The 11,900-nt window shown below is 35.3% G+C and overlaps 1 protein-coding gene and 1 pseudogene across 3 annotated transcripts; both read right to left on the bottom strand.

Moving 5' to 3' along the window:
• Positions 1–2,401: 2,401 nt before the first annotated feature.
• On the bottom strand, positions 2,402–8,286 carry LOC17897893 (mediator of RNA polymerase II transcription subunit 25). Of its 3 annotated transcripts, none has more exons than XM_023789703.1 (16): positions 8,212–8,286; positions 7,748–7,866; positions 6,791–6,821; positions 6,518–6,581; positions 6,268–6,398; positions 5,884–6,087; positions 5,728–5,793; positions 5,369–5,585; positions 5,190–5,257; positions 4,177–4,977; positions 4,049–4,102; positions 3,866–3,894; positions 3,665–3,733; positions 3,486–3,570; positions 3,201–3,287; positions 2,402–3,080 (listed from the first exon to the last, which is right to left on the bottom strand). In XM_023789703.1, the coding sequence occupies exons 2-16, from the start codon at positions 7,852–7,854 to the stop codon at positions 2,610–2,612; spliced, it is 2,484 nt and encodes an 827-aa protein (XP_023645471.1). In that variant the 5' UTR covers positions 7,855–7,866; positions 8,212–8,286; the 3' UTR covers positions 2,402–2,609. The 3 variants fall into 3 exon arrangements, with proteins under 3 accessions (XP_023645471.1, XP_006306776.1, XP_023645470.1); XM_006306714.2 differs by having other exon boundaries at positions 7,748–8,016; positions 8,212–8,280; XM_023789702.1 differs by having other exon boundaries at positions 8,234–8,250.
• Positions 8,287–10,941: 2,655 nt separating this feature from the next.
• Positions 10,942–11,898, bottom strand: LOC111828645 (annotated as a pseudogene).
• Positions 11,899–11,900: the final 2 nt, after the last annotated feature.

Genomic DNA, 11,900 nt, shown 5'->3' with positions numbered 1-11,900 from the left:
TGTATGTTTCTTCTGTGTGTCATATAATCAACATTAATAGTTTCTTACCATTAACGTTTGCGTCTACAAATTATGATGGTAATGGCACAATAACATGAAAAGAGTAAAACGCAACCAACAAAAAGCAATCCGCCATAATCTCTCATTGTTGTCGACACTCCAAAGTATAATTGAACTCTTCGTTTACGGTAGATTAGTTTGTGACATTTAATATCATTGAAATATGAATTTTACTTACCAATTTGAATATGATTTTATTAGTAGAATCAAAGCTATAAGAAAATAAAGCCCAACAACCCACCCACAAAAGAGTTAAAGTGTCCCTATTTAGACAGTCTCAATTCCTTACATAAAAAAAGTGGGAAAATTTCGGAAATCAGCTTTTTCAGTTTTTTTTTTGGTATAAACAATCAAATTTGCATCTTTGCTTTTACATAACCCACTTAATAAGTGCATTACTCTCACACAAGAAGTCCTAGCTTATGAGAGAATTGTTTTATAAGAAAAAATCATAGAAAAAAGTTGAGTGCTGGCATTTTCTTGCTTTCATTCTCTCATCTTTTAAGAAAAGGGCCTTTGGTTTCTTTTGTTCCCCCACATGATTCGACTGAAGAAGATGATCAACGGGTGCGATGAATCGTATCGTCTTATCATCATGCCTTCAAACTGGTACTAAGACCAACATTATCAATAGGATCTTAGCTCATTTTTAGTTTAATATTGGGTATTTTTTGATTTAATTTAAATGGTAAATGATGATTTATGCTAAGATCTGGATCTTATTTAAGATCTAGAATTGTGGCTAAGATACGACATGTGTCAATGGACGATTGGTGGAAGGTTTTTTTGTATTATGTGTTTCTTTTTTTTTAACACTTACAATTTTATTAATATGAAAGATCATTGTTTACAATTTTTGTATTATGTGTTCTTATTTAACATTTTTCTTTTAATTTCTTTCGAAAATCTATTTTATTGTTTCATGTTTTAATATTTTAGTTAATAAAATTAAAAAATTGGAACTATTTCGAAGCTTTTAATTTATTGTATTTTAGACTGTCTTAACTTTTTGTAAATGTTATTCTTGTTATGCCTATGCCTGTATCAACCTACCAATACCATCCAAGATAAAAGTTTTATTAAAAAAGTTATAGTCTAATTTGGTTTCTTAAGACTCTTGGAACGTCTAATAAACATTCGACAAAAATTGTAAGATAGGTTGTGTTTTACTCATTCCGAAATATACAAAAGAACTATTAAAATTTCTAGAAATCAAGTTTAAAACTATTATGCTTTTATGTTATAAATTGTATCTCATGTATGTTTTAAAATGATAAATTTGCAATAATTATAAAATTTTCTAAAATTACAAATTTAAATTTTTTTAATTTTTTTTAAAATTATTTTTTTCTAAGATCCTTAACTTAAGATCATACCAATAAAGACATCTCAAAACTAAAAACAAAAATACAACTCTTAACCATTATTTTTTCAAATTTAATAATAAATTAATCTTAAGATTAAAAATTAAGATTTCTTTGATAATGTTGCTCTAATAAAGTTTTTACCATAGACTAATATTTTTATGTGCCACGTGAATGGGACCCGTGCACTCCACCACATCTCTCAAGAGTAACTCACCTCGATTCGGACAATGAGTGAGAGCTCTCTATAGCTTTAAGAGTTGGAGAAGAGAAGTCATGTTTGTTGTCTTCTGATTTCGATTTAGTGCGTGTCATAGTTACTACGTCTTATCAATCATTTATTTTAGTTTTCTTCTAGACAACAACACAACTTAACAATATAGTTTTGGCCATATAAAATACTTCAAGAATGTTACGATAAACAGTAAGATTGTTTCCAAAACTTTACTTATGACTCTATTGACCTTATCGGACCTAAAACAAAACAAGATCTGTTCCAAAGGAAAATTGAAAAAGAACTACAAGCTTTACAAGTTTATAACAGGAGAAGCAATTGTGTGCCAAGACTTGTAGTAGAGAGATAGGGTTGTTGGCAAAATACTAATATGGAAAAATGAAAATTGCTTTATGATATGAAGATACTTTAAAATTTTAAGATAATCACAAATCCAAGTTCAATGATGTAATATTGGTTTAATAGTTTTCTAATGCAGAAATATGCAGTTTCTACCGTAAACCTTGACTAGGGGTATTATTAAATATTATATTGATAGAGAATTGTTGACTGAAATTGTATCTTCCAAACTTGCAAGCAAACACAAATTTCAGTCACGAGTCACGACCATAATCTGAAATGGTAAGTATCCTTGTCAATCAGATAAATAAAGCGAACTTAAGAACTTCAGCCAGCTTGTTGAAACCATCCACTTTTTTTCTTTTCTTCTATTCATCTAAAGTAAGAAACAAAATAGTCCGGGTGGTTAAAACAAAAATAGTTTTTTTAGGTGCCGTAGCAAATGGTCAGACCCATTATAGGATATGCCATTTTCAGGCTCAAGAGAACAGAGGGAGAGGGAGAGAGAGAGGGAGAGGACAACTAAACAGTTTAAAATCGAGTTGACCAAAGAAGAAAGAAATCATTTTAGTTATGATGAATCTAATTAGCACTGAAGATGATACTTTTATTTATCCCATGAAGCCTGCTCCCGGCATGTTAGGCTGCCCTGAACCACCTTGTTGTGATCTTCCTGGGGCTTGAGCAAAACCTTGACCACCCATTACCATCTGTTGAGGCTGCTGCTGCTGCTGCATCTGATTCAGTGGCGAAGTCTGTTGCTGCATCTGATTCAGCGGTGATGTCTGCTGCTGTTGCTGCTGATGATGGTGTTGAAGCTGTGTCAACTGATGCTGCTGCTGTTGTTGTTGTTGCTGCTGCTGTTGTTGCTGTTGATGATGTTGGAGCTGCGACAATTGATGCTGCTGCTGCTGCTGGAGTTGAGGCAACTGTTGCTGTTGTGGTTGTTGCTGGAGTTGTGGCATCTGTTGCTGTTGGTGATGTTGTTGTTGTTGCTGCTGCTGTATCTGCTGTTGTTGTTGGTGCTGTTGTTGTAGCTGTTGTTGCTGATTTGGAATTTGCGGTTTAAACACAACCATATCCTGGGAGAAACCAACACAAAATGCAAAACGAAACTCAAGAGCCACTTAGATAATGAGTATACATGTAAATCAAAACATCTTTCTGACACCTTAGTACGTATAAACTTGGTGTTTCCTTACCCCTGGAAAAAGCATTCCTATCAAGCGGCAAGCCTTGTCAGAGACAGAGAGCAGAAGCGTCTGTGATGGCAACTGGATCACTGCACACTGCATGTTGACAATGACAAAGTTATCATATACAATTACAAATGAGCTAAGTGTGAATATGAAAATAGTATGGCCCATGATTAGGCAACCAACAAGTGTAGGAGTCGTAAAGAGTATGGTGATCATAGCATAGTTAATGGAAAAAAATGTTTACAGATGCAATTCATCATTTTGTTATAAAATTTGAACAATACTCACAAGCTTCTTATCCTGAAGTTGTCCTAAGAACCCATGTTGACTCATGGCCCGAAACACAAGGAAGTCAGCTTTGCCAACATATTGCCTGATGCAATGTCAGGAAAAAGGTTAGTGGCACGAAAACAACATCCACCCATGACCCAGTTGAAATAAGGAAGGCTAAAGCAAGAAGATATTACTTGTTATTCATATGGTCCTGGGATATGAGACGAACAATCTGCATTGTTGCTGGCCAATTTGCTGCCAACCTGGGGAGATGCACAAAAGGAGAAAGCCAAACTTATTTTAGCAGCTACAATAATTTCACAAGGAGGAGACTGCTCTATTGACGAGGATTAATAATGAAGCAGTTTTCATATTTCAATTAGTAATGAACTTACGTATCAGAGGCAGAAGCACTTCGGTAACCCTGTCAAATATTAAAAGAACAAGACGTTACCATCTAATTATGAGCACCACAGCAAAATTCTAGAAAAGGGAATGTGTTTAAGCGTTGAGCAATATGATCCCAGAAAAGACTCAAAGGGGGAAAGAAAAGTGCATAGTCAGTCTCATAAACACACCTCAAGTCTGGTGATAAGAACAGGCTGCCCTTGTCTTTGTCCAGATAAATTTCCCTACATGAATTTGAAAATGTAAGTTAAGTAAGCATAAGACCACCACTACTGCAGACAAGGTAAACTGACATTACCTCCCAGACTTTGACATATTTGGATTGTGAAGTCTGCAGAGCCCCCGATGATGGCTGGGACAGCTGCATATTAGGACCTGAACTGTTACTGCCACCAAGTTGTTGTATTACTGATTGCGCTTGTTGGGCAACTCCTGGAGTAGGCATCATTCCACCTGTTCCAGAGGAGACATTTCCATGACCGAGACCACTCATCATGTTTTGGTTCATGGAAATTCCACCTTGCATCATTTGTGCTCCAGAATGACTTCCTTGGTTCATCCCTTGCATTGGTTGTGAAACACCAAGGTTTGAAGCAACATTTGACGTTGTTTGAGGACTAAAGGCATTATTAGTACCCACGCTTTGTCCTGTTTGTGCAGATCCCATTAGTGCACCTGAACTAGCCATTGAAGTAGTTCCCTGCTGTCCAGATGAAAACGCATTTTGTGAAGGAGGCAAAGATGTAGCCATTCCTGTTGATATCATATTTGACATATGCATTGCAACCGCACTTTGCCCAACTGATGAGGCTGCACCTGCCAGAGCTGCGGAGCTCATGACTTGTCGAACTTGAGAGAGATTATTAAGCAGATTTACATTGGCTCCACCAGGAGGGCCAGCACGCAATGGTGCTGTCATTCCACCTACCACCACAGGCTTGATATCTGGTGCATTCTCGGCGTTGGTCACCATATCTTGGGAAGCCGGCGATGCTGAAGATGTTTGAATTGAAGGAATTGCTTGTGTAGCAGGCCGAGCTACAGATGGGATATGGGGAAAACTTGGAACTGGTGCCATAGAAGTTACAGTGCTAGGCTCCTGCAATTTAATCCCAAAAATCTAATTAACAAGCTTTTATTTACATATGTGATGCAATGTTCTCTAATAAGATGATTGAGTACAATATTATATCAAATATTAAAATGGGATATTCATATGAACTTAATATTAATTCTTATAAAATAAACAGGAGTTGGTTGCGCCAGTAAAGCTGCCTCCTCCAACTGACTAAAAAGATCAAATAGACTTACAACTTTCACAGTAGCAGTTGGAACTGGTCCAACAGAAACTGGTTGCCGATTCAAAATAGGTCCATTGGCTGAAAATCATACAAAAATAAATCTTCACATAGAGAAGCAAGATAAAATTCAAACATGGACAAAGAGAAATCAAGATAGTTGAACTAATAGGGTGTATTCAGTAGAAGAACCTGATGTCACAGGGGCTGGAGGTTGCCCAGTGACTGGAAGAGATGGAGCAACAGTGGCCCTGTCCATTTTGACAGGACTCTGGGTCTGTGGCAAATTTGTAGCAGAATGACTCAAGGCAGCACGTGCCTCCACAAAATTCTCTGAGATCAGGACAAGATAGAATGGATTCTTAACCGTATCAATTGACAAGTCCACACTTTGTGGGTTGAGCTTTCCCTGCATATAAAATAGTATCAAAAAAACCTTATACCAGCCTATAGCACTAAGAATAAAGACAGCCTTTGAAAGAACTAGCTGAAAAATGAACAGTTATGACAGCTGTACATCTAGTGAATTGCAAATAGACACACAGTCTTACCGCGTTGTATAGTGCTCTAATCTTGGGAAGCTGCTTTGGACACACGACAGACAAAGAAACAGAACACTGGACACAAATATGACAGGTTAGTGATTCCCAGTTTTAAAAAGTAATTGTAGCCAGACGTATTACATGGGGAAGTCATTAAAAAGGTACCTTAGCAAAATATGAAGCCACTGTCTCCGCATCTGATAAACGACTTTCAGATTGTGTATCACCATTTTCATTCCGTTCCACATTTTGCAATCGTGGACGATATACAGGTGTCGGCAATGTGTGAGGGTTGCTGGCTGTGATTAGGATACAGTGCCTTTTTAGATCGCTACTTGGTTGAGCTTGTCCGGAAGGAGGAGGAAACATCTGTGTCATGAAGTCAGAAGAAAATCATGAAGTTTAAGGATCCTAAATATCGCTGACAGAAGCACCACCATAAAAAATGAAGCTATGGAAATAACAAAAACTAATTTCATGAGGAAGGTAAAATTAGTCAAAGTGGCTTGAAAGGTAGAGGCACAGATGATAAAAGATCAAGTTTCCTACCATCAATGCTTCGGCAAGCCCTTCGGCTGTAGCAACCTCATTGAAACCACCACCACCAAATTGTATGGACGAAAGCCAATGCAAGAAAATATCAACATCTCTTGTCCAGCCACTTCGTTGTACCAAGCAAGCTAAAAAGAACGAAATACAAGAACAACATAATCAAAATAAAAAGGAATAACCAAGACCATGGAAAAGCACCCAAACAATGTTTGTAATTAGACATCACGAAAATGAGCACAATACATACCACAGTATGAACCATGAGAATTGAAGATCACCAGTGATAGCTCAACAGTAGAAACAGGGTTCCTCTGCAAATTTAGTGAATATATAAAAAACTCATCAACCATTGAATCAGACATTTCAAACTATCTACTAGCTCTCTTAATTTTTGGACACAATGATTTGAGTTGTTAACTAAATTAACATAATAAAAAAAAAAAATTGATTATACAAGTTTGCTAAACATTGAATAATTGTTTGCCATTGCTCAAAAACGAGGATGAGTCAGATACAGTACCTCTCCATTTAACTCAGTGCCACAGAAAGACCTGGACCAACACAAAGAATGCATTAACAGATGGTATAATTGAAATTTAGAAAAAAAAACAATGCTAGGGAGAGATATTAGTAGTTTAACCGGGGGACAATCCACAAAAAAAAAAACAATTTCACAAGTTTCAACATACTCAAACAAAAAACTATCTAATTTTCCAAAGAAGGGAGCCTGTTATAACAAGTAGCAGGGAACCGATAGTATTTTGAACTGGGCCGTTTAGACTGAAAGTTTGATAAAAGTAAGCAGAGTTTCAGAAGAATTATATCTCCATACACCTCTCAACAAGGCAAACAAGCTGCTTAATAGTAACTGATCTAACCGATGTTCTCAATAATATCCACCAAAAAGAATAATCCAATCCATAGAAAATGTACAAGTAAATACAAGATTATTGTTACTCAACCAACCATCAGAAGAAGCTGTCAAAAGTGATTATTACTTGGACTGTCTTATCACCATAGATGCTCCAGCTTTTAGAATACAACAACAATATAGAATCTTGATGGCAGAGTTTGCTTAGTGGGATATTAATAAAATTAGGCACCATGATTACTTACAGGCAACAAAATTGTAGAGGCAATTCAAATGATCAAACAGTATAATTGAATAGAGAGAATTCTCTGTAATCACATCTTAATACCAATTCTATCTGATGAAGGTAAGAAACAACTAAATTATTCATTGCCTTGTGGATGATTTGTATCAAAAACAAGACCCTCACCACATTATCTACTAATGTAGGGATCATAAGTTAGCTGACTGCCCCAAAATGAACACCATATAATAAACACAGTAATAATCACTCAAACGCGAGGAATCAAGATTCGATCTAATAAAATTGAAATGAAGGCATGATTTGAGAACGGAATCAAACTAAACCCTAAATTCGAATGGAAAAAAAAAGAAAGAAAGAGAAACCTGATGATTTTGTCGAGGTAGTCGGAGACGATGGTTTGCCAATAAGGACCCAAGGCGGCGGTACCTTCAGCAACGACGATCAGCTGTTTCACCTCAGACGACGACATAGTCTTTGAGCGCTGTGAATGTGATCAAAAGATCAAAAGAAAACAAAAATCAATCTCTCGCCTTGTGGAATTGTGATGAGCCTAACGATCTTATTTCCCGGAAAAATATATCAATCCTTGGAATTCGCTTGTGTTCTTATAAAATTCTCCTTTCTTCTCCGGCTGGAGAAAGAGAAGAAGAAAATAGATTGATACAAATTTTTTTGATTTGGGGGCCAAAACTTCCAAATAGAAAATGTGATATACAAAAAAAGACTTGGTCGTTCGAGTTTTTGGTCAAGTTTTTTATTTTGTGTATATTTTACATTTAGAAAAAGATAAAACAAATTAGGAAACGAATATGATTAGATAATTGACCTTTTATGAAATTAACAAATACCATCTGTGGAATTAGTGCAGATGTTCTTGTGAAGAAGACTAGTGTGGAGGTTCATCGAATGGTCGCGCACGAAAAAATGGAAAATATGTAAATTTGTAATTATTACTGATTTTGTGTACATGTCTGACTGGCCAAAACCAGCTTAACTCTCTCTCGTTAAAGCCGGGATAGGTTGGTTATATCACTTGTCAGTAGATGGTTTACACTTAATACTACTACTATATCATGTTCTTCTTCTGTTTTGTATGTATGTATATACACATTTAGGTTGGTCGAAACTTGGAACAAAGAAAGGCCCGATAATCATTGTGAGCTCAGTTTAAATATTGGTCCCAATAACAAAATTTGTTCATGGGCCGCTTGGCCTTTTAAAAAGTTTTGTTCATCTTTATCGAGTTTTTTTTTTTGTTCCGTTTGTTTTTTGTATTGGTCATTCTTCTTGTTCATATGTACTCAAGGGGCAACACATTCTGAACTCAAAATCAACAACTTTGACCTCGTGGTAATTATATTCATCTAAAAGAATGTTGGTGGTCTTTCACATCCGTAAGCTTGTACATGATCCCTTAACTCAAAAGAAATGTAATCACAAATGATCAATTCTCAGGACTTTCGTTATTGTGTACTTGCAAACCTCTTTGTCCATAGCCTATGTGTCATCGACTACATGAGACGAGTAGGAAAGATGAAAACTTGCGGTATGCGGTTTGGATGACATGTCTAGCTAGTAATGCAGCATAGCAATAAAAAGGGAAACAAACACTCTAGCTATTGCTAATGTGTCTTGGTCGGCAAAAGTGCCATTAGAATGTACTCATAGATACATAGCAAACAAACATTAGGAGTAGCCTTGTACTATGTCTTGATTTTGATATATATCGTTCTTCAATTGCTTTAAGGCCTCTCGTACAATTTTACTTATAGCTAGTTATAGCCACAACGCGTCCAAAAATACTGATTATAAACTTAAAAAGCCTTTTGAATCTTTATAGGTACATAAAATATAGTTTGGTACGGTAGTAGATGGACACAGTACAATAGCCATATCCACAGTTCAGTTCGAAGAAATTGAGAGAAACACTCAAGGATATGAACTCAAAAGTTAGACGTGTTTTCCATTTTACAGGAGTGAAAGCACAAGACAGCACTAATATTGGTTTTTTGTTTTTTTTTTAATTCCACAACCAATATATATGGGCTGGGTCTGGGGGTGTCAGGTTATTCATTCATTCACGAGAATATTGCTTGATAAATAGGGCGAGAGAGAGAGAGAGAGAGAGTAGGTTTGGTGCGGGGCAGGTGGGAATATGGCTCTTCGGTAACGTCAAGAGTCACACATTTTTAAAAATTACAAAAAAAATTGAGTAAAAGAGGAAACGCGATCTGGATAATATCATTATGTGTGAATGTGACGCTTCTTTAAGATTCTCTCCTTTCCCTTTTTTTTTTTTTTCCTTTTTGTTGCTTATTTTTCTCCCACAACTCCTAAGGAATATTCCTCCACCTCTACAAAATGTATGTAAATATTTGAAAAAAAATGTAATTTAAAATGATATATTCTAAATTGATTCTCTTTAGGTAGTACCTTTTTATTTTCTTTTTGGTGTGATTCCTTTTTTTTAATTTAAGTCGATGTCAAACATTTATGTAAAAATAAATTTTTTAGTTTTCTGATATCTTATTTAACGGAAAAATACATAATAGAATCTACAATAGTAGTAGTAGTAGTATATTCTTCTTCCCTCGTTTTGCTTAAACTATACGATATGGAGTATAAATTAAAAAATTAATGTGCATTTGTTTTTTATAATAACAGGGAAGAAAAGAACGAACGGTAAGGTCAATAAACAAATTAGTACATGACTCAAAAAATGGAGTCTTCGTCGTCGTCGTCGTTCTTATCTGAACGTCATGGGGAATGCTGACGTCATCGCCAGATGTGATTGAATATGGAAAGGGAATCCCCCCCCAATCTCCTCGAATATTCCTCTCTCTTTGTTATATGATAGAATTGATGAATCAACAAACCAATCCTTATCTTATGGGGGGTATTGGGAGAATGATTTTTAAAGATTCTTAAAGTTTAAAATTCTCTTGTTATTGGTTTATGGATTCTTGAATTCTTACTAAAGTCTTTTGTTATTGGTATGATGATTTTGTAATTCATTTAAAATCTTGTGTTATTGGTGTGTTGATTTTTAAAAATCTTTTACAATCATTTGTTATTCAAAAAGTTGTGAATTCATTGATTTTGCAATTCTATTAAACTCTAGTGTTATTGAGAAAATGATTTTATACACATTTACACATTAACAACAACTTTCAAAATCCTCTACTCATCCTAGATATTTGCAAAGTTTATAAGAAGTATAATCCAAACGTAAACGTATCACGTATGTCATCTTATAAAAAAAAAATATGTTTGGATAACAAACTCAAGTAACAAAATCCAAACATAATAAAATAACGTATCATGAGTATCATCTTTATAAAAAAAACATATGTTTGGATAACAAACTCCTCCAAAGATAATCAAACGTATGATGAGAGACATGAAACAACGTTTTCTCTCGTCGTGACACCAACCTGAAACTCCGTCACGTCACCTAACTTCGTCATCTGATCATTATCATCACAATCAACTAGATATAACTCAAAACAAGAAAATGAATCTAAACTCAAAGTAGGATCACTAATAACATACCTTATCATCGTTGACTTCCAGCTCCTAGTGCATCTGCCCACATATTAGATGCTATTGTATCTCTCCAATTATTAGCGTATTCTCTTCTCTTTGTTGAGATTCAAGAACACCGAAATTTCCAGTTTCTTCAAAATTAACTTGTTCATTGCTTGTCTCCATCACTTGTTCCGGAAAAGCGTCCGACCGACAATGCTTGCGTAAAAAGTTATGTAATCCAGCACAAGCTAAAACCAACTCTGCTTGTGTTTTAAAGGGAAAAGGAGGAGCAGACTTGAAAATCAAAAAACGAGATTTGAATATACCAAAGATTCTCTCGATTACATTTCTCAAAGATGAATGTCGCAGATTGAACAACTCGTTCTTGTTTTGGGGATCACGACCTTCACCTCTGAAATCTTGTAGATGATATCGGGTACGTCGGAATGGAGCCAAAAAATTGTGACGATTAGCAAACCCACAATCTACTAAATAAAATTTTCCTGAAATTCAAAATTCAATTAGAAAAAATTAAGTTTAGCTATATATATATATAAAAAAAATATGCTACTAATAATTCTATATACTATAGCTTAGCTATATTACCTTCTGGAACATGTAATCTGCTAGTGTTCCTTGTCAGTGCATTGCTTAAAATTTTTGAATCATGAGCTGAACCTTCCCATCCACTAAGAACATACATAAATTCTAAATCGAAGTTACAAGCAGCAAGGACATTTTGTGAGACAAACCCTTTGCGATTACGATAACTATGAACATCATCTCTTGGTATCATCGCAAAAATATGTGTTCCATCAATAGCTCCAATGCAGTCCTATTCAATTTGAAATCTCCAATAAAATAATGGATAAAAAACTATATCATAACTTGATTAAAAACCATAATTTATATGTACCTTGAAGTAGGGATAAAATCTTGTGCTCTCACTTATCTTTGTAGGTGTTGTAACTTCAGGCCTCGCCATCA

The sequence above is a fragment of the Capsella rubella genome, unplaced genomic scaffold (genome assembly GCF_000375325.1).
Source record: "Capsella rubella cultivar Monte Gargano unplaced genomic scaffold, Caprub1_0 scaffold_1, whole genome shotgun sequence".
Classification (NCBI taxonomy): domain Eukaryota; kingdom Viridiplantae; phylum Streptophyta; class Magnoliopsida; order Brassicales; family Brassicaceae; genus Capsella; species Capsella rubella.
This window is presented reverse-complemented; position numbering and strand designations above follow the sequence as displayed.

Bases quoted from the DNA above. Each gene is read 5' to 3' on its own strand.
- LOC17897893 (XM_023789702.1), bottom strand. The intron at 6,822-7,747 runs GTTTCTCTTTCT...GTGTTGGTCCAG, and splicing joins TACCTCGACAAAATCATCAG to GTCTTTCTGTGGCACTGAGT. The intron at 5,586-5,727 runs GTAAGACTGTGT...TTTTATATGCAG, and splicing joins TTAGAGCACTATACAACGCG to GGAAAGCTCAACCCACAAAG.